The 26397-nt window shown below is 45.4% G+C and overlaps 1 protein-coding gene across 2 annotated transcripts in view; it reads right to left on the bottom strand.

The window, feature by feature from the left end:
• The window catches only part of AKR1B15 (aldo-keto reductase family 1 member B15), a 30949-nt gene extending 11310 nt beyond the window's left edge, over positions 1 to 19639 (bottom strand). Inside the window, exons 1-3 of one of the 2 annotated variants that reach the window (XM_063815600.1) lie at positions 19500 to 19639; positions 3248 to 4221; positions 465 to 632 (exon numbers count right to left, since the gene is read on the bottom strand). In XM_063815600.1, coding sequence (XP_063671670.1) covers positions 465 to 632; positions 3248 to 3313 — 234 coding nt within the window. In that variant the 5' untranslated portion in view covers positions 3314 to 4221; positions 19500 to 19639. The remainder of the gene's footprint in view (positions 1 to 464; positions 633 to 3247; positions 4222 to 19499) is intronic. The other variant, XM_016958175.4, reaches the window with a different exon arrangement.
• Between the last annotated feature and the right edge of the window lie 6758 nt (positions 19640 to 26397).

The raw sequence follows: 26397 nt of genomic DNA, 5'->3' as shown, positions 1-26397 counted from the left end.
TTGTATACCTCAACTTTTACTAGACTGAATAAAGAAAATCACATGTGATAATAGAAAAGTGCTCCTACTGTTTTCCAAAATACCCCCTGGCTGAGAACCTCAGGGGCACAGTCGCTGAGACCACAGTGCTGAGAGGGAGGCTGCATATCAAGCCCTGCCTGCACCCTTGGCCTGTGACTGCCTCTGGGCAGATGGTAGATCCCTCTGATGGGGAACAGGGAGGCCCAGAGGGAGCCAAGCCCACTATGGGAAATCCAACCCGCAGGCAGGTGGGGCAGCCACGACATGTTCAAATATCAATAACGGCTTGGAGTATGGATAGTATTGTATCCACGGATGTTATCAAGGCAGAGATGAAAAGGGGTACACGTAGAAAAGGCCGACAGAGTTCTTGCTGCCAACCTGATCCAGATACTTCTGCCTGCCTTGAAGTGAAGGCCTCCCACCAAATGCGCCATGTGCACCTTGCTGACGATGAACAGGTCCTCCCGCTTCACAGCCTTCTCTTGGATCTTCTCTTGGATGGCTTCTCCCACCTCGTGTTGATTCTCATAGAAATAGGCACAGTCAATGTGGCGATATTCTGCATCAATGGCCACCTTCACTGCTTCTTTCACTTTGCCGAGAAGAGACTGAAAAGCAAAAGAAAAGCCCATCACACATGTATTTTTTTTTTAAGAGATGAGACCTTGCCATGTTGCCCAGGCTGGCCTCACACTCCCAGGTTCAAACAATCCTCCCAACTCCTGAGTAGCTGGAATTACACCACACTCAGCAACCATCATATTCTCTTATCCCCAGACCACCTTCACCTGCCTCACACGGTCCAGTTTCTCCAAACCAAGGCTTTGCTGGGGTCTTCTTTGCCAGGGAATATCTGGGAGGATACACAGTTTAGAAAAGTTTTCAAAAGAAAGGAAGGAAAGTGAATTAATTTTATGATTATGCCCTTTTGTCCTATCCTAGCTAAAAGTCAGTTCCCTTTTCATCCAGGTTAGTCCTGAAATGTCTTCAGGTGTGTGGTGGTGCAGATGGCTCCACTACAACTTTCTGAAGACCCAGATGAAAGCTTGACTCTAAATAACCCAGAGGGATTTTCAGACAATTTCCCCAAACGGTGATAAGGATCTGGATAATGGTCATTACAGCATCAATCCAGATTCCAACACTTACTGGGTGTGTGGGTCTAAGCAGGTGATTCAATCTCTCTAAACCTTGTATGCAAAATGGAAAAAAAAATAGCACCAGCCACATGAGGTCTTTGTGGTGATGACATGCTGTAATGAATGTTAAGTTAACCACATTACCTGACACACAGGCTCAGTACAGGCCGTCCATTATACAATGATCATTTTGGAAAAAAAGGAGAAATAGAGAAGCTTATAGGAATAGAGTTTGTTTTCCATTCCTATAAAAAGAAAGAGCGAGGGAGGGAGAACGAGAGAGAGAGAGGGAGAGAAAGAAGGGAAGGAAAGAAAAGAAAAAAAGGAAATACAATTATCACATTTTGTTCTAACCTAGCCAAGCCAATGATGGGGGCAAAAAGCACTTAAAACTTGATCTCTCACAAAATAGTCTTTTAAACCTCTTCTATTGTGAGATAACAAACATTGAAAAGTACACGAAACAGAGATGCACAACTACCCTACCACCTGGGCAAGAAACGGGCTGCCACCTGGCATCTAGAAGCAGCCCTGTGACCCCAACCGCTACACTACACCCTTCTTCACCTCCACTGCTAAGTTCATAATCCTTTAATCTATCATCCCCACGTGTTGAAGGCAGCTCCCTTCATAATTCTTACATTCAATTCCAAAATTCTGAAACTGTCTAGTAAACTTATGAAGGGTGAGCAGATTCCCTGGAGATCTGGAAGTGATTATTTGTTCCATTTATATAGGATTAAAGCTCTGATTTGGGGCAAATCTTGCTATTCAAGCAAGAGTCACTATGTATGAATCGAGCTGGAAGTGATCTGTTCGCCCAGATAGACCAAGACTTTATCCTGAGAATGACCCAGTGCTGCAGCAGAGGGTCCTACCCTCCAGCTCGGCACAGGAGAGGGAAAAAAGTCAGTGTGCACAGAAGGAAAGAGAGCCAGAGGCAGAAGTCTGAGCAGGGAAATTAGCCATGAGGGACAGGAGAGAAGAGGAACTCCAAAGACTGCTTCTCATCACTAGTTAGGGTAGTGCCATCATGGATGGAAATGGCAAAGAAGGCAGAGGGAGGTGGTGATGGAACAACTTCAAACTTAGCCTAACAGAGGCCCAGGAACCTGCCTCGCTGAGTCCTCAATGTGCCTTAGCGTGTTTTGCCAGCTGTCATAAAAACAGCCAGGTGGAGCTCACGACTCCCAGCCCAGGCTCTCTGCAGTCCCAGCATGTTGCAGATTTCAATGTGTACAGGAACCACCTAGGGAACTTGTTAAAGTGCAGATGCCCGTTAGGTAGCCTGGGTGAAGCCTGAGACTCTGCATTTTTCCTCTTTCTTTCTTTCTTTTACACAGGATCTCACTCTGTTGCCCAGACTGGAGTGCAGTGGCACAATCACTGCTCACTGCAGCCTTGACCTCTCAGGCTCAACACTCAATCTCCACCTCAGCCTCCCAAGTGGCTGGGACTACAGCTGCATGTCACCATGCACAGCTAATTTATTGATTATTTGTAGAAATTGGGTCTTGCTATGTTGCCCAGTCTGGTCTCCAACTCCTGGGCTTAAGCAGTCCTCCCGTCTGGATCTCCCAAAGTGCTGGGATTACAGGCATGAGCCACCACACCCAGCCAGTTCTGCATGTCTAACAAGCTCCCAGGTCATAGGGATGCTGCTAGCCCAAGTCCCACACGGTGATCTGCAAAGGGGTGCCAGGGACTTCTGGCTCTGCATCCTCTCCACAACCACCCAGCCCACAACAAACCCACAGCCAAGACTCTGGGGAAACCTTGTGCCCAATTAAGTGTCCTAGAGCCAGAGAGAGAAACTGCCCTAGAAAACAATTTTAAGTCCAACTCTGCTTGAAATTTGATACTTGCTAGAGGAGTTCTCATCACTGCTGGGAAAGCCAGTCTTGCAGCATTGCAGCTTGAATCAGCTTTGAGAAAAGAAAGCAACCCGAGTCCCAGCTCCAGGACTGAAATTCACCTCTCCAAACCCCTACCCGACCTCCAGGCTTTTCTGGCTGAATGTAGAAAGAGAAAACACCCAAACAGCCCTCCAGAGAAGAAAGGTGTGCAAAGATTTGCATATTTACCCCCCAAGTGCCCAGGCCCACAATGGGCATCTTGGCTTTGGTACTGAGCTCCACAAACGTGGCCATGGTTGGTGCAGAAATGATTCTGAGTGAGCAGGTAGAAGTCTCACGTCCTGCTGTGTCCAGAGTTGGTTCCTTCCAGATGGTTCGTGGTCTTGCTGGCTTCAAGAACGAAGTCGTGGACCTTCACAGTGTGTGTTACAGCTCTTAAAGATGTTGTGTCTGGAGTTTGTTCCTTCAGATGTGTCTGGAGTTTCTCCCTTCCGGTGGGTTTGTGGTGTCGCTGACTTCAAGAATGAAGCCGCAGACTGTCGTGGTGATCGTTGTAGCTCTTAAAGGTGGTGTGGACCCAAAGAGTGAGCAGCAGCAAGATTTTTCGTCAAGAGGGTAAGAACAAAGTTTCCACGGTGTGGAAGGGTACCTGAGCGGTTCCCTGCTGCTGCTGACTGGGGTGGCCAGCTTTTATTCCATTATTTGCCCACATCCTGCAGATTGTTCCATTTTACAGAGTGCTGATTGGTCCATGTTACAGAGTGCTGATTGGTGCATTTACAACCCTTTAGCTAGTTACAAGAGTGCTGATTGCTGCGTTTTTACAGAGTGCTGATTGGTGCATTTACAATCCTTTAGCTAGACATAGAGCACTGATTGGTGCATTTACAATCCTCTAGCTAGACAGAAAAGTTCTCCAAGTCCCCACTTGACCCAGGAAGTCCAGCTGGCTTCACCTCTCAATCCCCCATCTAAACAGGACACCACAACTGCTGCTGGGAATTGGGTGATGACCTCTCTAGCCACTTACTGCTGGATAGGGGTGAAGAAGGGGCCCTGCAGTTGTAGTGTCCTTCAGAAGGGAACTCTTTAGGCCAGTCAAAGGGCCAACGGGTTGGTCCAGGGGTCCTCGGTGGAAGTTCTTAGTTGAGTTCACTTGGGGTTCCATTTGTAAGACCATCTGTAGCTTGATGGCCTCGATCCTAGAGGAAACAAATTTGACAAGGAGGTTAAAAATACAGGGCCCAAAGGTGAGTAATAGCAAGATGGCTTTCATGGGACCTAGAAAGGGGAGAAGCCATGTCGCCCAACTCCAGAGGTTGGTGTAAGAATTAGAAAGGCATTGCCTGATTTCAGAAGCCTTTTCCTGTAAACGCTGGGCAGCATCTCGTATTATCCCTGACTGGTTAGTGTAAAAACAATACTCTTCCCCTAAAAAGATGCAGAGCCCTCCTTTCTCAGCAGTGAGGAGGCCTAGGCCTCAGTGGTTTTGGAGAGTCACTGCTGTCAAAGAGTCTATTTAGAACTGTAGAGTAAGGATAGATTTTGTTATTTCTTGCAAACTGTCTGAGAAATCCTTTGAGAGTGTGTGATAGTAGGATAATGAAGTAGATAAACTGGCTATTCCAGTTCCCATAGCAGTAGCCATTCCTAACCCTATAAGCAGGGGTATTAGCTGCATGGCTCTGTGCTGACGGACTTGAGTTTTGAGGGGCACTAATAGGGTCTGATTTCCTGGGGCAATGTTAATGTTGGGACATAGGAAGACTAAGGTTGCAGGTGCCTGTCCAGTTGGTCGGGAGGCAGATATAGGTTGACATTCCACAGAAGAAGAATCTGCCTTGGCTAGGTAGTCAGAACTGGTTGTGTATGTTAAAAAGGTGTGTGAGTTTGTTGTTTTCATTTTCCCATACTCCTAGAGTACTTGCCAAGGTAGCTCTGGTAAGCGGCTAGAAACGGGTGTTGGGAGCAAACTGAGTGGCTGTTTTCTGTTTTCCCATTGGAGAAAAAACTGTTTTGTATCTACTAGGAACCATTCGTGAAGTGACTGAAAGATGGGATGAGATGGGATGAAAGATTGGTACATTTTTACAGAGTGCTGATTGGTGCATTAACAATCCTTTAGCCAGACACAGAGCACTGATTGGTGACTTTACAATCTGCTAGCTAAAGAGAAAAGTTCTCCAAGTCCCCACTCAACCCAGGAAGTCCAGGTGGCTTCACCTCTCACTGCTTTTTGTTTGTTTGTTTTTGAGACGGAGTCTTGCTCTGATGCCCAGGCTGGAGTGCAGTGGGGTGATCTTGGCTCACTGCAACCTCTGTCTCCCAGGTTCAAGCAATTCTCCTGCCTCAGCATCCTGAGTAGCTGCGATTACAGGCACCCACCATCACTCCCATCTAACTTTTGTATTTTTAGTAGAGACAGACTGGTTTCAAACTCCTGACCTCAGGTGATCCACCCACCTCGGCCTGCCAAAGTGCTGGGATTACAGGCATGAGCTGTGCCCGGCCACATCCTGCTTTAGAAGGCTTGTGCTAGCTGCAGTGGGAAGAGCTGGAGCCTGGCCACAGTAGCTTCCCTGCCCTGTCCAAACAGAAAATCCATTCCAGGCTTTTGTGAGATTGAGGATTCTGTGAATGAATTATTAAACATGACAACCTTTTGCAAAGTTCTCTTGGGTGACAGTATCATTGGAGTTTCTGTTTGTTCATGATGAGTCAACAAATTCAACACAGCCCAAAGTTGGAAAGTAGGGAGGGAGAGAGAAAGGAAGGAAAGAAGAGTTGGGGGAGGGAGGGAAGGAATGAGGGAAGAGTAAGGAATAGAGAAAACAGACAGAAAAAGACAGAAAGAGAGTAAAGGAAGGAAGGGAGCAAGGAAGGAAGGAAAGAAGGAAGGAAGAAAGGAAAGAAAGAAAGAAAGAGAAAGAAAGGAAGGAAGGAAGGAAAGAAAGAAAAAAGATTAAGAAAGAAGCCTGGCCAACATGGTGATACTCCCTCTCTACTAAAAATACAGAAATTAGGTAGGTGTGGTGGTGAGAGGTGTAGCCAGTTGGACTTCTGGGTTGGGTGGGGACTCGGAGAAATTTTCTATCTTACAAGAGGATTGTAAGATGCACCAATCAGCACTCTGTAGCTAGGATTGTAAAATGCACCAATCAGTGCTCTGTGGCTAGCTAGAGGTTTGTAAAATGGACTAATCAGCACTCTGTAAAATGGACCAATCAGTGCTCCGTATAATGGACCAATCAGCACTCTGTAAAATGGACCAATCAGCGCTCTGTAAAATGGACCAATCAGCACTCTATAAAATGGACCAATCAACAGGAAGTGGGTAGGGACAAATAAGGGAATTAAAGCTGGTCACCCCAGCCCCCAGCAGCAACGCTTAGGCAACCCGCTTAGGTACCCTTACAGGCTGTGGAAGCATTGTTCTTCCGCTGTTCAAAATAAATCTTCCTGCTGCTCACTCTTTTGGTCTGTGCCATCTTTAAGAACTGTAACACTCACTGTGAAGGTCCGCTGCTCCAGTCTTGAAGTCAGCCAGACCACAAAACCACTGGAAGGAATCAACTCCAGACACAGTGGCACATGTCTGTAATCCCAGCTACTTGAGAGGCTGAGACAGGAGAATTGCTTGAACCTAGGAGGTGGAGGTTGCAGTGAGCCAAGATTGTGCCACTGCACTCCAGCCTGGGCGACACAGTGAGACCCTGTGTAAAAGAAACAGAGAAAGCAAAGCAAAGAAGGAAGAAAAAACAAAGGCTTTCTTTCCCTGTGATGGTTTCCCTGTGAAATGGAGTCTAGGGAGGAGAGGTGAGAAGCAGCGTTTCAATTTTAAAAGTTACAATTGCAGGTTCAGTGCAGAGATGGTCAAATCCCGACCTGATTGGAGTCAGCTGTAACTAGTTGGTAGTCAGCAATCTAGGGAACATGATATAGGCCTGTGCCATGCTGTGACACGCCATGACAGGCCAGGGCCACGTCACAGCATCTGTTTCAGCCTGCCGGTAGTGGGTTTTTCTGTCTTTTACATGTTCTTGTTGATGAGTTGGCTTTGGTTGAATCTTGAAATGGAATTGAATCTCTAGGCTGTGGCTTATGACAGCTCATAGAAGGCAATTGGCATGATATTTTGCACCTATGAGTGAAAAATCTTAACACTTCATTGATGTTTGTTAAATTATCTACTTCAACATTAATAATACATGCATGGTCCGGGCATGGTGTCTCACACCTGTAATCCCAGCATTTTGGGAGGCCAAGGCAGGTGGATCACTTGAGCTCAAGTGTTTGAAACTAGCCTGGCCAACATGGTGAAACCCTGTGTCTGCTAAAAATCCTAAAATTAGCCACATAGGTGGCTCGTATCTGTAGTCCCAGCTGCTTGGGAGGCCTGAGAATCACTTGAACCTGGGAGGTGGAGATTGCTGTGAGCCAAAATTATGCCACTGGAATCCAGCCTGGGTGACAGATAGAGACTCCATCTCAAAAATAAATAAATACATGCATGCCTCATAATCTGGTGGCCACAAAGTCTCCTGGATCTGCACATGGGGCACCTTATTTTCCCAGTGTATACTGGATGATATGCAGTGCTAGTATTGTTGAAATAGTAAATCCTTTGTGACTATAAACCTAAATAACAGAGAGAGGTCCCTAAAAGAAAAATATTTCTCTGGGAATAGACCACTGCAATGGGAGTATGCATGCCACAGTAAACTATGTGTATATTTGGGAAAATAAAGGAAAACAAAAATTTTTTAAGGAAAAAATGAGGATTATCTAATTTCTTTGAATTAATTAGCCTTGGCTCCAAAGATCAATCACGAAAGTGGTGTTAGTCTGAGGTTGGACAGGCAGTTGTTCAGAGGTCCTTGCAGAGTATGTTTTGTGTTCAGTTGCAATGTCCTTTGCTCAAGGTTGTGGTGTTCGCCGTCTTTCGTGGTACTTTTGGTTTTCAGGTGTACAACCATTAGAACCCTCTTTTCATGGTCTTCCCAGCTGTATTTGTCAGAGTCTTTTGTTTGTTTTTTAACATTAGTGACTCCATTTTGATTCTGACCATTTTCATGTGATGCACAGAATAAAGAAATGTGTATTATTCATAAAAATATTCCTTCTAGAACCACTTAGCTATGAATCAGTGAGGAGGGATATCTTTTTCAGATAATTGAGCTTAAGAAGGTATATCTATTAGCTGTTTTCGTGTAACAACCCAACTGGTTATTACAGCAACCATTTATTTGCTCCTGATTTTGTGGGTTGGCAATTTGGGCAGGAATCAGCTGATAAGCCGATCTCAGAACCACGTGGTATCAGCTGGGTTTCCTCACCTCTGTGGGCCTCACTGGGGTGGACTGGGTTGTCAGGGAAGACAGGGACCCTCTTTATGTGTTTTCCGTTTTCCATGAGGCTAACTTGGGTTTGTTCATAGGTAGCAGCATTGTAGGAGGCCTACCCTTGGAATGTGTGCAGTGTCACTTCTGTCACCTTCTATTGATCAAAGCAAGTCTCAAGGCCAGGACGGGGCCAAGGAGTAGGGAAATAGATTTCACCTCTTGAGGGGATTTGTTACAAGGAATTTTCGCTAATAGTTTTTTTTTTTTCTTAGGTGGAGTCTCGCTCTGTCACCCAGGCTGGAGTGCAGTTGCCCAATCTCAGCTCACTATAACCTCTGCCTCCCGGGTTCAAGCGATTCTCCTGCCTCAGCCTCCCAAGTAGCTAGGATTACAGGTGCACATCACCACACCCAGCTAATTATTGTGTTTTTATTAGAGACGAGGTTACACCATGGTGGCCAGGATGGTCTCAATCTCCTGACCTTGGGATCTGCCTGCCTTGGCCTCCGAAAGTGCTGGGATTACAGGCGTGAGCCACTGCACCTGGCCTAATTTTGGCTACTCTTAATCAACCCCAGAAGGTTTAATAAGAACTTTGATTAGCTACTTTCTAGCTTCATGAATTTACCAAGCTATTCCTGGTTTTGCACCTTTAAGAAACTCTCATTTTTTAAATCTGATGAATATATGTCCATAAGAAGCTTTACTTGGTTAAAATTAAATACATACAAAATTGACAGAAAAATTATTTTGTCAAAGAAAAATGAACGAAGAGTAGTGTCATTTTTCAGTCTCACATTCATTTCTCTAAGAAATGGATCTGTCCTTCAACATCTCCTCCTAGCCCATACTGTTTGAATATAGAGGGCTCTTGGGCCATGGTCCGGGGATTATTTATAATCAGCAACAAGGGGTTACAGTGTCATGGCTTACAATTTGGTGGGGTGGGACCAGGGACTAGTTGGAGTTTTTTGTTTTGGTCGTCATAATTTATTTGAAGCAGGGAGCTTGGCTCTCCACCCTTTGTACTTATTAGTCCACCAAACATCTGCCCAGTCACCACTGGGACTTTTAACACTCCATACTTATACATGCTTGATTTTTTGTGATATGGACATAGACACTTATCAACATGGGCTAGCTTCTTTTGACCTTGCTCATCTCCACATGGGATGACTGAACAGGCATCAAACTGAAGGGTTAAAAAATGACTAGCCTGAGTTACATTGATGACAAGATGACCTTCTGTTGAAAAGAAAAAAGAGAATAAACAAGTGATTATTAAGCTCTCTTTAGAGTTAATTTGGTGGGGGTGGGCTGTGGAGTGACAGTTCATGATTCTGGAGGTGGCGGCACCTTCTTGACTCGGGTGTGATGAGTCCATCCTCTTTCTGTTGTCCAGACTGCAGTCTCAGTACTTAGGAGCACTAGGTAGGGTCCTTCCCAGGCTGGTTCGAGCTTCCTTTTCTTCTACCCTTGGATGAGAACATGGTCTCAAGGCCAATGCTGATGTTCTGGAAACTCCAGGGGTGATGCCTGTGCTAGGAGACCTTTAGTCCCAAGGGAAAAGAAGGTAGAGGATAGACCAAGTATATAATTTTTGAGGAAATGATCCTTTGTTTCAAACATAGGGATGTCAGCAGTGGAGTGTAAGTAGGGCATTCCATAGAGCATTTCCTCAGGTGACAGGCCAATATCTTTCCAAGGGGCAGTCCGGATTCTTAACCAAGCAATAGGAGTATATTTAGTCCATGGCAATTGAGTTTCTAAAACTAAGTTAAGTGGTTTATTAGAGTCTGATTCATCCACTCTACTCTTCCTGAGGAGGATGGATGCCAAGGGGTATGGTATTCCCAATGTATATCTAGTACCTGTGCTAACTTCTTAATGACATGCACAGTGAAATGGGTTGCATTATCTGAATCAGTATTTTCTATTAGTTCAAATCTGGGTATGATGTTTTCAATTAGTGCTTTAACTACATTACTGGAGGTTGCACGTGAGAATGGGATTGCCTCTACCCAGTGGGTAAAGTGGTCTATTATTACTAATAAGTATAACGACCAATTGGAGGCATTTCAGTGTAATCGATCTGAACACTTTGAAATGGTCTCAGTGCTGGATTTCTTCCACCAAGGTGCAATTTCCTTAGATCCTGCTTATTAGCTTTTTTTACATATTAAGCAACTATCTATAACTTGTTTGGCCAGGGTGTAAATTCTTATACACCCATAAACCCGGAGAACTGCATCGCCCATTGCTTGGGGTCCCCAATGGGTCCCTTGATGTAATTGAGACAAGACTTCCCTCATGAGAGGTTTTGACAACATTTCCCTTTGATCTGATAATATCCATTTCCTATCCGCATTTTCTTTAGCTCCTATTTTTATCAACTTCTTTTGTTCAATGGAAGAGAAAACAGGGGTTACAGTAGGAGAAGGAAGGCATGGAGTTAAATGGAAGAAATGGCAACTTGTTTTGCTATTTTATTGTAACCGACCGAGTTATAGAGAGAATGCCACAGTCTGAGACTAATTCAGTGATCCTTTATTGCCAGCAACCAAGAGACGGCTGGAGCTCAAAATTCTCTCAGCCCTGAAGAAGGGGCTACATATCTTTTTACACCTTGGTCTAAAGAGGGGAGGAGGAGTGTAGCTGAAGCAATTTTTTACAGAAGCAGAACCAGCAAAAAAGTTGAAAGATAAATGGTTACAGAAACAGTAATAAGAAAATAAACAGTTCCAGGTGCAGGGGCTTAAATTATCACAAAGTGATAAACGCAAAGGCTTTGGGCACCGTCAACCGAGTGCGTTCCCAGGAGCTGCTGGTACAGCTTGCCTCAGTATCTTATCAGTAAGCGCATTCTTGGATGTGCTTGGAGTCAGCTTGCACCAGTTATGTCCTTAAGGGAGGGGGACAAGGGGCTGCAAGTGAAGAAACCAAAATGGAGTCTGTCCAGCTCTCTCAGCTAAGAGAGAGTCAATCAGGTTAAAAGAAGTTAGGGTATCACATTTCCCACTCGTGTTTGGGGGAATCAGATCATTGATTCCTCGGTTATAACAAGGGTGTTATATTGGGTTCTAAGATACATAAGATTGACAGAAGCTATGCGTTGCTTTACAAAATTAAGAAACCAATTTAATATACAAGGCCTGAAGACTAACCCTAACAAGAGGAGGAGAAGGGGGTCCCGCCAACCCAGTAATTAGAGTAGTTAGCCAGGGATTCCAGTTAAACGTGCTTTGGTACTTTGGTACTCCAGGAATGAGAAAGGTGGTGTTACTTTCTTGTTCCTTCTGGCATCTATCTAGATTTTCTCGAACTCTTTGAAGAGTATTTTTTATGACTCCAGACTGATTGGCATAGAAACAACAACTCTCTTCTAGAGCTGCGCATAAACCTCCTTGGGAGAGAAATAGCAGATCTAAGCCTCGGCGGTTTTGAAGAACTACTTCAGCTAGAGACTCTACCTGGGCATGTAGTATATTTATGGCTGATTGGAGATTGCTTAAATCAGCATCTACCTGTTGAGATAGTGATATTAATCCAGTTTCTCCTTGAATCAGGGCAGTCGTGCCAATAGCTGCTGACGTAGCTATGCTAAGGCCAGCCAGAAGGGGTACAAGGAGTAGGGCAGCTCGGCGAAACCTGAAATGCAATTCAGGGGGAGCGATGAGAAGTTGTCCTTCTGGCCCACTGTACATGTAGATCTGGGGGAGTAGATGAATCAACATGCATAGGAGAGGTCCAGGTTCAGTCCCATTGATGCAGCGAGTGAGGCCTGAAATGCAGGCCAACCAGGTTTTTTTGGGTGCCTGGTAGGAGACTGAGGGGTTTAAGGAAGTAAGGAGAGACTCACTACAAGTAGCCTGAAAGGGAGAAGCAGGTAAGTTATACCTTGTGCTAATTAGACAGAAGGCATTCCCTGACACATCTCCTAGTGTAAGGGCATGGGGGCACGTATGACAAGAAAGACAGTCCATTTTGAGCATGGCTTCTACTCCTAATCCAACATAATATGGGGGTTTGGCCTTTAGGCACAACCAGCAATCTCAGGCTAGTTTAGGCTGGGTGAGATTAAGGAGGTGATGTACCCCGTCCAAAATGGACATCGGGCTGGGTTGGAGGTATTGTCATTGCAGCTGGGGTCTCAGAACCAGGAATGGCAGTGGGACAGTTAAATCGACTCTCTCTGGGTGTTTTTGGAACATAGGGTCACCTAAATCAGTTAAAGTTCTGATTGGCTTCATGGGACCAGGAATTTTTTCTGGATGGTGAACATAGTTCCAACATCAAATCCTGAAATATAAAGCCTTAATCCCCATGACATGCTGTAATACCATTGAGTTAAACTAGGGTTACGGACAGTTATAGTAAGAGGATTACAATTTCCTATAGTACACGGCTTAGGATGGGAAGCACAAGCTATGGAAAGGGTTGAGGATCAGGTTCATCCTCCAGAGTAAGTGGCCAAGGTTACACACATGCAGTAAGGGCAGAAAAACTGGTAAGAATCTCGACAACTAGAGTCAGGGTGATTTCCAGGACAAAGGTAAAAGTCAACGCTCTGGAGCCTTTTTTCTGCACCCTTAGAGCTTCCACATCCAGTTTGGCTTCCGGTGTGTCCGAACCCTGCAGCAAGGTCAGCGTTCCCTGCTCTCATGATCGGCAGATTGCATTGCTCTTCAAGGGTATGGGCAGGGTCTGGGAACAAAGCACATAAACCAACTACAAAAGAGACTTCCTTGGAGGGTCCCACCTTCCAAGTGGTGTTTGCAAACACACGTCCTGTCATGAAGGAAGTGAGGAGAAAAGAGTAGGAAGGGGCAGAGGACATGACAGATGGAAACAGACAGAAGAGGTAAATAAAAAGAATTAATTCGATAGCTTTACTCAACTTAGGTGCAGTTTTAAGGGGCCTGGCCTAGGCTTGGGGACCCATTTTTTTTGCTGGGCTTTGTTGGCCTTTTTGATGCGAGAATGATGAATCCAAGCAGGAGTGCCGTCCACCTTCAGAGCCGTTGGTGTGGTGAGGATGACAGTATGAGGTCCTTTCCAGGCAGGAGTCAGTCCTTTTTTCTGGAACTTTTTAACATACACTAGGTCACCCAGCTGGAAAGAATGGCAGGGCCCAGTCTGGTCAGGAACTGGGCTGGGGTGTGCTCCCCTGACAAGCAGCTGGATGATGTCTTGTACCCTTTGGAGAGACTGCAGGTACTGTATCAAGTTAGCTTGTGAGATTTCTTCTAAATGGGTATCCTTTAGCTTAGGCAAGACAGGCGGAGCCCTTCCATACATGATTTCAAAAGGTGAAAACCCAGCCTGGTAAGGGGTGCATCTTACTCTAAGAAGGGCTAAAGGAAGGAGCTTTACCTAGTTTTCACTGGTTTCTAGGATTAATTTTGCAAGAGTACTTTTTAGGGTGGGGTTCATGCATTCTACTTGTCCAGAGCTCTGGGGTCGATAGGCACAATGGAGTTTCCATTGAATGTTTAATGCCTTGCTGACCGACTGAGCTATGGACGAGGTGAAGGCTGGTCCATTATCAGACCTTATTACAACAGGCAGTCCATGTTGAGGGATGATTTCATTGAGTAAAAGCTTAACTACCGTGGTAGCAGTTTCGTTTTTGGTGGCAAATGCCTCAGTCCATCCAGAAAAGGTGTCTACTAGCACCAGGAGGTATTTATACCCTGCCAAGTGTGGTTTTACCTCTGTAAAGTCAATTTCCCACCTTCCTCCTGGCAAGCCTCCCTGGAGGCGGTGGCCTGGGCTGGGCTTAGGACCTTGCTTGGTGTTTACTTGGGCACAAGCCGTTTACTGGAGAGCTGCTTGGTTAGTTAAGTCCTGAAGGTGGGGGATCTTGAAATGGCTCCTTAGAAGCTGGGCCAGTTTTACTCCTCCTAAATGGGTGGTAGAATGTAGATGATTGATAAAAGTTTCCCCAAGGGCTTGGGGCATGAAGATTCTGGAAGCAGGAAGAATTCACCAACCTTCCTGATTTTTACTGGCTTGAAGATCCGAAGCTTGTTTTTCTTCCTCTGGGGAGTATTCTGGGTAGTCTGCCCAGTCAGTTGTGGAAAGGACACAGAGGGCAGCAGGGTTAAAGGCACGACCAGGAGCTGAGCTGCCTCTCAAGCTGCAGAGTCTGCTCTTTGGTTACCACGAGCAATGGCCATGTCTTCTCTTTGATGTCCTTTGCAGTGAATTGCAGCCACCTGTTGAGGGAGCCAAACAGCTTCAAGCAGGGCTAAAATTTCTTCTTTGTTGTTGATACTCTTTCCTGCTGAGGTGAGTAGCCCTCGCTCTTGATAGATGGCTCTGTGTACATGTACAGTAGCAAAAGCATACCTGCTGTCAGTGTAGATGTTAATACATTTGTCTTTACCCTATTGGAGGGCCTGAGTCAGGGTTACCAACTCAGTCCTCTGTGCCAAGGTACCTGCCGGCAGTGCCTGGGCCTACAGTACATCTGTCTCCATAGTAATGGCCACACCAGCCTTCTGTACTCCCTGTTCAAGGAAGCTGCTACCATCTGTAAACACGGTGGCATCCACCTCCTTTAGAGGCACATCTTGGAGATGAGGTCAGCCAGTTTCCATAGTTTCTAACAGTTCTTGGCAGTCATGGACAGGTGTGGTAAGGTCTGGATCCGGGAGCAAGGTAGCTGGATTTAAACACCTTGTGGGAGAGAAAGTTAAACGCGGCTGATCTAACAGTAAACTCTGATACCGCAAGATGCGAGCATTCGACATCCATTTGCCAGAAGCACTTTGTAGCAAGGTCTCTACAGCATGAGGAGCCGTAAGGGTTAAATTCTGGCCCAGAGTCAGTTTATCAGCCTCCTGGACCTGGCTTGCTGTTGCCACTATGGCTCGCAGACAACTTGGCCACCCAGAGGCCACAGGGTCCAGTCTCTTAGACAAATAGGCCACTGGGTGTTGCCATGGCCCTAAAGTCTGAGTAAGTACCCCTTTAGCGACTCCTTGGTTTTCATGAACAAAAAGGTGAAATGGTTTTGAGATATTTGGGAGGGCAAGAGCAGGGGCCTCAGTTAGTGCCTTCTTCAGATTTTGAAAAGCCTGTTCTTCTTTGTCAGTCCAAACTAGCAGGGTATTCCCTCCAGCAGTGGTGTACAGGGGTTTGGCAATTTCCATGAACCCCAATATCTATAGGCGACCATATCCCACGGCGCCCAGGAATTCATGTACCTGTCTCTTAGTGGTGGGAGTGGGGATTTGAAGGATGGCTGCCTTTCGAGCACTGGTGAGTGCCCTTTTTCCTTCATTTGTCTCATACCCTAGGTAGGAAATGCTGGGAAGAAAAAGCTGGGCCTTCTTGGCCGGGACCTGATACCCGAATTCCTGAAGGAGGTAAAGTAGGTCCCTAGTATGTTGCAGGCAGCTGTCAGTAGTTTCAGTAGCCAATAACAAGTCGTCTACATACTGGAGAAGAGTGCAGTTAGGGTGACTGGCTCAGAATGGTATAAGATCCTGTTGGAGGGCTTCCCTAAAAAGGGTGGGGGAATTTTTAAAACCTCGGGGTAACCAAGTCCAGGTTAATTGGGTGGTGTCTACCGAGCCAGGATCTGTCTGTTCAAAAGCAAAGATAGGTTGACTTTTGGGGCCAGAGGAATAGCAAAAAAAAGCATCCTTGAAGTCAAGGACAGTGTACACCATATGTTCTGGCGGGAGCAGGCTGAGTGAAGTATAAGGGTTAGGGACAGTTGGATGGACAGTGACTGTCCGCTTGTTACCTTCCTGCAAGTCCTGTACAGGCTGGTAATCATTTGTTCCGGGTTTCTGGACCGGCAAAAATGGAGTATTCCAGGCGATCTCACATGGTGTGAGTATACCAGCTTGTAATAGTTGCTGAATATGAGGATTAATTCCCTCTCTAGCCCACAGAATCATAGGATATTGTTTGACCTGGACCGGCAGGGCGGTGGCCAGGAGTTCTACAACAGCTGGCAGATGGTGGTTTGCCAGTCCTGGGAGGTATGAGGAAACAGAGTCTGTAAAGCCAGTAGGAGAGGATTACTTTTATTCTCTGGCAGTTGTGAGGGTGAAACTAAGAGATATTCCTCTGACCGAAAGGTGGTTAGCAGGAGCTGAGCAGTAGGGGGCGTTGTGTCCCCTAACATGAGGTGAGTTTGTTGGGCCGAGAAGGAGATGGACGCCTGTAGCTTATGAAGCAGGTCTCATCCGAGGAGGGAGAAGGGGCACTCTGGGACCACGAGGAACAAGTGGGTTACTCTTTTCTGTCCTAAACTCACCTCTCGTGAGTGGGTGACAGGATATTCCTGAATAGCTCCAGTAGCCCTTTACTCAGCAACCTTTTTATTAGACACTGCCTAAGGGTGTCTGGAGTACTGAGTGTTCCACCCCGGTGTCAATTAGGAAGCGTACAGGCTGGCCCCCCACTGTGGTGGTCACCATGGGTTCCCGGGACCAAGTGACAAAGAGCCCTGGCCCCGTCAATCATCAGATTCCTCTGCTGTGGGGCAGGGTGAGGACCTTTTTCTTTTCTGGTTTCTCCTCTGGCTTTAATGGGCATTCCTTTCTCCAGTGTCCAATCTGCTTGCAAGAAGCACATTGGTTTCTTTATAGGGGAGCCCGCTTACGTTTCTGGCCTTCCTGGTGGGGACTCGGGGTCCCCTGGTCAGTGCTCTGTGATGGGGGCCCTTCCTTTTTGGCTTCTTGGATGGCAGCCACTAAGATTTTTGCCTGTCTTTTTGATGCTTTGTCTGCAGCCCTTTCAGCTGCCTGAGCTACCTGTTTTTGCTTTTCAAATTCTCGATTGTCGAAAACTCTCTGGGCTATCTCTAAAAGCTGGCTGATGTAAGGAAATACTTTCTGGCTTCTCTTCAGATATGGTCCCTCTCTTCAGAGGTGAAAAGGGATAAAAGGAGTTGCTGACACTCATCCCAGGTGGGCCGGTGAGTCTGGAGCACAGACTCCATCAGTGAGGTTAAGACCTGGGGCTTTTCAGAAAAGGGGGGATTATGAGCCTTCCAGTTGTACAGGTCAGAAGTAGAGAAGGGGACATAAACTAAAAATGGAGCACAACGCTCACTGCCCAAAGGGATTTGGGCCTCTGTCAGTGGGAGGAGCGGGGCCACCTCCTCCGGCCGAGGCCATAATTGGGAGGATATAGGCAGAGAGGCCACAGGGGATGTAGTTGAGGAGACAAGGGAAGATTCTGGGGGAGCAGGAGGGTTATAGGGTGGTGGAAATGGGTGAAGAAAACTTTCCTCTTCTTCAGAAGGAGGCAGTACAGGAGGAATCGAGGGAGCTGAGGGTCGAGGCAAAAGTGAGGTCTGGCTAAAAAGGACCTTGGAGGTAGGATCACGAATGGCTACAGAGTTTTATCACGAGTGGAGCCATGAAGGAGAGCTCTGGACTAAATCTAGCCATTGATCAATGTAGGGAAACTGATCGGGGTGACCGGGAGTTCCAACAACGACCCACCACACAGCCTGAACAGCTGTGAAGTTTAGTGACCCTTCTGGGGGCCACCCAGTTCCAAACTTTGGCCATTCTACTTCGCAGAGTGTCCAGAGTTTGCCTTTTTTAAGGCGGAACCCATAATCATCTGAGAAGCCTAGAGAGAAATTCTGCAACATACACTGGAGAGGACTCCAATCTTTATGGGGCCGGGAAGAAGAGTTTACTATTCTGGAGGCAATTAACAAGGTTTGAACAAAAATATTAAACCCAGCATGGACAAAGATATTCACGGCCTGGGAGGCTATGGTATCAGAAGAACAGAAGTATTATAGCTAGAAGAAGTAGGAAAACAACTATAGCCAATATTTCTTGCCACATAAGGTCTGTCTCCTCAAGCTTCGAGATCTATGGAGAGGATAAGAGGTGGGTCCAAGGGATCCTCAGCCAGTGGGACTTAGGTGACCCTCCCTTCTTGACTTATATCCCAAATAACTTTGGTGTCTCCACGACTCGAAAGCAAAATGTTCAAACTCGGTCCTTTCCTTCAAGGGTTTAAGGAGGGAGAACACAGCCAAGTCTTAGAGACGCTGGACTTGCTGCAACACAGGAAAATGAGATGTGCAGGGTAAGGGATGGGGATGAGGAGGAAAGGGGCCACTTGGATTTCCCTAAAGGTTGGAGAGTAGCCAAAAGAGGCAAAATAAGAGTCCAGACAGAGTAGAGCAGTATGGGTGTAGGTTTCTCTGCACAGTGCCTTATTTAAGGGCATGGGAAAAGTTATGGGATGACAGAAAAGGTGAGTAAGGAGGTCAGCAGGGTGGCTATTTTGGATCCACCACTGGTCTAAGGAGAAGGTGGACCAGTCGTTGGGGCGTGGGGTATGGCAATCCAAACGCCAGCAATCTTTATGGTGCCAGAAATCCTAAACGGATGAATGTCTTCCACACCCTTCCCCATAACAACACCTAATTTGTTTCTGACAGAAAAGGCAGGACTGGGATGGCCAGCCCAACTGACTAATGAGGAATTTGACCTCCTGGGATAGAAAATCTGTACTAAGGACCTTGAAGAAGTCCTTGCCCAGTCATCTTGGGCAGTATCGACGATCCGACATATGAAATTTAGACAGACACTAAACAGGACAATAGGCACTGGGGTATATAAACAAGCATGGCAATTTTTATAGACAGACAAGGGGAGGGGGTCCCGTGATGGGATCAGTCAGATGCCCTCCTGGCTGCTCCCCTTTCGGGGACTTAGGCTCCTCTTGGCATTGGCAGGCTGGTATAAACCGCTGGCTTGGATCGAGCTATGCCTGATGCCGCCCTAAGCCTTATGAGGTCACCACGGAACCACAGGTGAGGGCCTTCTCGAATTCCCTAGCTTTCACCCTGGAGCTACAAACTGGAAATTCAAGCGCAAGCCCTTGAACTCCACATTCACTCACTCACTCACTCACTCACTCAGGGTTTATTACAATTTTTATACCCATTCTAAAACAGAGGTCTCCCGGAGACCTGAATGAGAGAGGGAGAAGAGATAGAGAGAGAGAGAGACTAGACTTAACAGAGAATCCTGACAGAAACCAGGACTCTGTCCTCCAGTGTCCTGGAGCATGGACAGAGTCTGAGGGAGGACCTTCGTCAGGGCCGTTTCCCTCCCAGAGAGACAGAGTCAGATCTGACTTACCTTCCCGGGCCTAGAGACTGAGGACTCAGAAGTTGAATTTGGCTGGGCGCACCAGCAGTCGATCCGTTCCCCTCCAGAAGACAGTGGCCTGTGGAGCCCTGGAACGTCTTCAGGTGGCCCTGTAAGCCAGCTGTCTGTCTGGGGAAGCCCGGAATGAGTCAGGTCTTCACCCGGTGGCGAATCTCTCTGGGGCTTCCAAATGTCGTAACCGAGCAAGTTATAGAGAGAATGCCACACTCTGAGACTAATTCAGGAGTGCTTTATTGCTGGCAACTGAGAGAGAGCTAGAGCTTGAAATTCTCTCAGTCCGGAAGAAGAGGCTAGAGTTCTTTTTATACCTTGGCCTAAAGAGGGGAGGGGGAGTCTAGCTGAAGCAATTTTTTACAGAAGAACAGGAAAAAATTAAAAGATAAATGGTTACAGAAACAGTTACAGGAAAATAAACAGTTCCAGGTGCAGGGGCTTAAAGTATCACAAAGTGATAAAAGCAGGGGCTTTGGATACCACCAACCAAGTGTGCTCCCAGGAGCTGCTGGTACAGCTTGCCTCAGTATCTTATCAATAAGCGCATTCTTGGATGTGCTTGGAGTCAGCTTGCACCAGTTATGTCCTTAAGGGAGGGGGACGAGGGGCTGCAAGCGAAGAAACCAAGCTAAGACTCTCTCAGCTATTGACTCTCTCGATATTGACTCTCAATTGAGTCTCCCAAGCTATTGACTCTCTCAGCTGAGAAAGAGTCAATCAGGATAAAACAAGATAGGGTATCACAATTTGATCTGCAAGATTATTTCCTGGACTTGTGAAAGGCGAGTCCTTTTGGTGCCCTGGGACATGTACAATAGCTATCTCTTCTGGCAATTGGAGATTGTTGAGGACACGAGCATCAGTTCTCTATGAACTAAATCTTGGCCTCTACTATTGATAAGAGCCCTCTCCATCCAAATTTTCCCAAATGTGTGTGCCTCCCCAGAGGGATACTTAGAGTCAGTATAGATAGATTTTCTTGGTTTTGTAAATGTCCTAAAGCTTGGCTGAGTGCAAACAGTTCACACCCTTGGACAGACCAATTATTAGGCCCCCTTCCTGATTTTACTTTTTTAACAGTCTTTCCATTAATCACTGAATACCTATTATGTCTCTTTCTTTTAATCACCTGGGAGGTTCCATCTATGAATAAGTGCCACCCTGTCTTGAAGGGAGTTTTTCCTAAGTCTGGTTGAACTTTCCTATGGTAATTAGTTCGATTTAAACACCCGTGCTCTCTCGTTTTACGTTTGGATCCCCCGTTAAAGAGCCTGCTGAATAAAGTGAATTATTAGTACTTAATATTAAATCACCTTTTTCCCAGAAAGATAGCCTCATATTTTAAAATTTTTGAGTTGGTGATCTCCCTCCTTGCGTTTTGATTTAATATAGTTTTAACTTGGTGGGTTGTGGCCTGAAGCGGCTGGGGAGTAACCTGAAACCTCAGCTGAAGGGACAGCACAGGCTGGGGCGTGGCCTGAAACAGCTTGGGAGTAACCTGAAACCACAGCCGGAGGGACCTGAGAGGGGAACCAAAGGGGCAGGACTGGGGGCGCTGAAGGAAGGAAGGTGATTTAGAGGATCCCATGTCTTGGTAGGTATGGGTTGTCTAGGCATGGGAACTCTTTCCTTTTTAGAAAGGTTGGTTTCTGATTTTCTCCCTCCAGTCTAAAGGGTAAGGGAGAACTGGTCCCTGCCGCCAGCAGAGGGCGTAATCGATTTTTCCTGGGACACAGGGCTCTTACTGTTAACATATTTGATTAACAGGTGACAAATTCGCTCTTCATTACACTTAAATTTTGGCCAGGAAAGTGAGGGCTTAAGGATGGGTTCTCGAACTTAAATAAAACAACAATATTCTATCATCTGCTGTTTTTGTTTATACTTGGTTCTCTTATTATTTTTTCAATACTTTAGCATAAGCCCCAAGGGGCTATCAGAAGGAAATTCATCACTCTCTAGACTCTTTAGTTTTCCTGTCTTACTTGAAACGTTCCCCATCTTAGGGATTATGGGGAGGGGGCCCAACCCCTCCTGTGAGATTTCTACCCTCCCCCTTCCTGGAGGCTTACTGAGGCTTTGGGGAAAGGCTCCAACCCAACCTGTTTGGATTTCTACCCTCCCCCTTCCTCTTTGTCTACTCTGTCTGTTCCTGACTCTAGTTGACAGATGGCAGCATGAGGCCATAGAGAAGACTCACTCACTCCACACAACCACCATACTTAGTCCCATTTATACACTCTCAGCCTCCAGCTTATCCCAACCACCTGGGAAATACTTTGTCACCTTCGCGAAGTCTCCTACCTTATTCCATGCACAAGAATTTCCTGGTCCTCTTGTTGCTGCGGTCTTGCAAGCCTCTCCTCCCCGCTTTGTTGAGAATCCAGACTTATTTGTCAGAAAGCGGGGGGGGGGGGGGGGGGGGAGGGGGGGGCCTGATCTCTCTCACCTCACCCTAGGGGCACGGTAACTAGACAGTTAGGATGCGTCCCCTCCGGGTGGGGTGACCGAAGGCCCCCTTCCCAAAGGAGAAGATTCGAGCCCCAAAGTTGGGCTCCAGAACTGTTAGGAATAACGCTCAAAACCTTAAGGAAATTGAACACTTGAACAAAGGATTCTTAGCAAAGCAATTTTACTTCTGCGCAGAGGGGTGCCTCCTTGGCCAGTCGCCATGAGAGCACACCTGAAAAGGGGCACGAGAGCCTTTACTCCTGACACAAGTACTGCCCCTGTACCCTTTCTCCATTGGCCAGGGTCAGGTCGTACAATCTAAAGTAATCCTGGTTGGCTAAACATTGGATTTTTTTAGATAAGGTGGGCATGTAAAAAAGGCAGAGAATAAAGGGGAAGGGGTGTCTGTAATGAGCTAAAAAGTTAGTCCTCTTTCCAAATAAGGAAAGGAATGTGAGCAGGTACTAATAACACCTGGTACTGTGGCATGCCTGGGCATGTAACAAAGGAAAAAAGGGAAAAAAGGAGAAAAAGGAAAAAAGGTGGAAGGATTACTATAAATTAAAGAATAAAAGATTGATCAGGTTATCTGAAGAGAAACCTCATCATATCCCACACATCCATCCATCCATCCATCCATCCATCCATCCATCCATCCTTCATCCATCCCCAATCCATGTATCCTTCCACCCATCCTTCCTTCCATTTGTCTTTCTATCCATCCTTCCTTCTTTCCATGTTTCCAACCATCCATCCATGCCTCCGTCCCTCCACCCATCCATTCGTCCATCCATTGTTCCATCCATTCCATCTATCTATTTATTCACCAGATATTATTGAGGCGGGGAATACAATAATTAACAGAACTCAAAAATCCCTTCTCTCATAGAGCTTACATGCTAGTGGGTAGAAACAGGGTAAGCAAGCAAACAGCAAATATATAAAATATATGACATACTGATAAACAAATGCTGTGGAGAAGAAGAAAACACTTAGAAGGGCAAGAAGAAATATCAGAGGAGGTAGGTTAATTTTAAATAGGGTGATGAAGAAAGTCCTCTCTGAAAAGACGATAAATCAGCAAGGAAATTAAAAATACAAGTCAGAGAATTATTCTAATATCTGAGGGCAGAGCATCCCAGGCAGTGAGAATAGCAAGGGCAAAAGCCCTGAGGCACAAGTACCTCTCTTGCGTAATTTTTTAGTAACGGTCAAGGTCCTCTTGGTCCTCACCAACTCTCCCTAACTTATCTGGGGACTGATATTTTTGAACCAACAAAAGTGCTGGAAGGCAACACTATAAGATTTTAAGGGTGCAAAACTTTCATGAAATGTCTGGGAAAATGCTGACAACAAATGAGGAAAAACAAATGAATTAGGTAGAATTTAAAATTAAATGTAATCAAATTCCACTGCATTGTACATTCAGAATACGTATTTTCTAAAATCGAAAGGCTTGTTAAATGAGAATAATTTCAAGTAAAAGTGTCTCTTTCATTTGGTTTTCCCAGTGGATGTATAAAATAACTAATTGAGCTAAATCTGTTATTCTTTAAATCCTTAATGCCTCTCTAGAATGTAAAAGTTCATTTCCTATTGTGGAAATTTTGAAAATTATGTAAAAGAATAACAAAAATAAACTTGTTGCCAAACAACATAGAAAAAAACCCTCTTAATATTCAAATCTTTCTAGATAGATTTTCTTTTATTTCTAAGTTTTGCTGGTTTGATAGTGTATAAAGCTTATTTTAATTTGCATTTTTATTACTAGTCTGTACAATTTTTCATGTCATTTAATGGTCAATTTTATGTAAAAACTTTCTTTGTGGCATCTGAGATTTTTCTTATTTATATGAATAAACTCTTTTGATTATAAGAAAATTGCCAAATGGTTTTCTCCAAGTTTGTTTATCTCCTATTTTTGTGTGTTTCTTTGCTTGTTTTTGTTTTGAGATGGAGTCTCACTCTGTCACCCAGGCAGGAGTGCAATGGCGCAATCTCAGCTCACTGCAACCTCTGCCTCCCAGGTTCAAGCAATTCTCGTGCCTCAGCCTCCTGAGTGGGATTAGAGGCGTGTGCCACCATGCCTAGATAAGTTTTGTAGTTTTATTAGAGACCGGGTTTCACCATATTGGCTAGGCTGGTCTCAAACTCCTGACCTCAAGTGATCCGCCCTCCTCAGCCTCCCAAAGTGCTGGCATTACAGGCATGAGCCACTGCCACTGGCCTATTTTTGCATAATTATATGTTCGGAGTTTACATTTCTATAGTCATGCATGGTCATTAAAGCAAAAAAAAAACTTATTTCCAACAATCTTCACTCTTCAGGGTTCTTTCAAATTTTACTGAAAACTATTTTCTACAGAAGTCTCTCTCATCTGTACATTGTTAAATATAATGTACAGTTAAATCTCACAATAATGCAATAAGTAGGGTCCAAATTTTTTTATATTTAACAGTTCATATAGCAACAGTCTCACTATGTTGCCCAGGCTGGTCTCAAATTCCTGGCCTCAAGCGATCCTCCTATCTTGACCTCCCAAAGTCCTGGGATTAAAGGTGTGAACCACCAGGCCCCGCTGGGTCCAAATTTTTAATCATGTAAAATGCAGAGCTGTTGCAAGGTTGTTGAAATGACTGGAGCAGCCCTGGACAGTCAGGCATTAGGGGGTTTGCCTGGGAGATCCAAATCCCTTTAGGTCCCAGTTATAGTTTGGCATCATCTGCCCAGCATTTGCCAGATCTCACTTAAATACAACAGGGTAAGTCTAGCCCTCTGGATTACCTGGGCCAGGCAGGACAGTCACAGTGATTCCAGAATCTCCATGGTAGCTGCTACCCATCTTTCCAGCCCTCTCTTAGACAATGAATGGAGAGAATACTTGAAACATAAGAGCCTCACTCCTTGCCTCCCTACTTCCCATGACAAGCTCCCTTTCTTTTCCACACTGACCTTACTTACCATCTTCCTCTCTGTGGTTACTCCCCTTCCTTCCTCTTCATAATGCAATTTCCTACATTATCATAAGAGTTTTTTAACACACACCTGTAGTGTATACCTTAGATTATCTCCCCATAAAGGCAGCTTTGGTTTAGGTGATGATGATGGTGGCTTTATTTCCAACCAATTGGGATAAAATAGTGAACAAATGTTAGGATGGATGCATTGTATTTGTTACAGTTGTGACATTGAGGACCCTGAGACATGTAAGGTTCTCATTACTTGAGATATAAATGCTGAAAATATAATCAGATAACTGGCTGGTGAGGTGGCGCATGCCTGTGATCCCATCATTTTGGAAGGCAGAGGCGGGAGGATCACTTGAGGCCAGGAGTTTCCAACCAGCCTGGGAAACATAGCAACATCGCAAGATCCTGTCTCTACAAAAAATAATTAGCAGGACATCATGCCTGTGCCTGTAGTCCCAGCTACTCAGGAGGCTGAGGCAGGAGAATCACTTGAGCCCAGGAATTCAAGGTTGCAGTGAGCTATGATCATGCCACTGCACTCCACTCCAGCCTGGGCAACAGAGCAAGACTCCTTCTCCACAAAGACAGAAAACAGAATAAGTAAGAAGTTGCTTTTTAAAACATAACATTTCTCCACATTAGCTTTTTAAATTTACCTCTGTTTGGTTAAGTTCAAGTGAAACAAACAAACAAAAAACCACATAATAGAAACCCAATCATTTTATCCTATAACCAAAGCTTTTTATCAAGCAAGTCATAATCACAGTGACACAAAGAAGAAAATGTTCACAAAATGCTCACTAAGGAGATATCACTGGGCTCTGGGTTGAAATTGCTTCCTGTGCATCAATTGTATACATTTTATATACATTTTAAAAGCACCCAGTCTATGAGATTATGTATGGATGTGTACATATATAATAAAAATACAAAAATGTGGATGGGAAGTATACCAGTCAAAGGACCAGCCAGAAGAAAAGAAACTATGCTAAGATTTTTGAAAATTGGATGTTTGATTCAAATACGTGGTTATGATAGGTGATCAGATACACGTGATGGAAGAGCTGGGCTATCGAAAGGAGAAGATGAGGCAACTAGTTTAGCAGCAGCAGGAAGAGATCCTTGCTCCTAAGGAAGAAGGACAAAGAAAGAGTGCTGCTTCCTCATCCCAGAAGCTTTGTCTGGTAGGAGATAGAATCAAGGTGGAGGCTGCCTGGAAAAAGTTGAGCCCACAGAGAAATGTGCCTTCTACTGGAGATGCTGCTCAAAGTCAATAGACAGGGAGAGAGGGAGAGAGAAACGCCTGGTCTTCCCTTCTCCAGCCTGTCAAGCTCCTAACTGTACCTCTCACTGAGCAAAACCAGGGGAATTCCTAACATAGCAAGGAAGCTTGGGAATGTAGGTGTACCCCCCAACCCCAAACAGAGGATGAGGGGACTCATCAATTTAGGAT

The sequence above is a fragment of the Pan troglodytes genome, chromosome 6, assembly GCF_028858775.2.
Source record: "Pan troglodytes isolate AG18354 chromosome 6, NHGRI_mPanTro3-v2.0_pri, whole genome shotgun sequence".
NCBI lineage: Eukaryota > Metazoa > Chordata > Mammalia > Primates > Hominidae > Pan > Pan troglodytes.
This window is presented reverse-complemented; position numbering and strand designations above follow the sequence as displayed.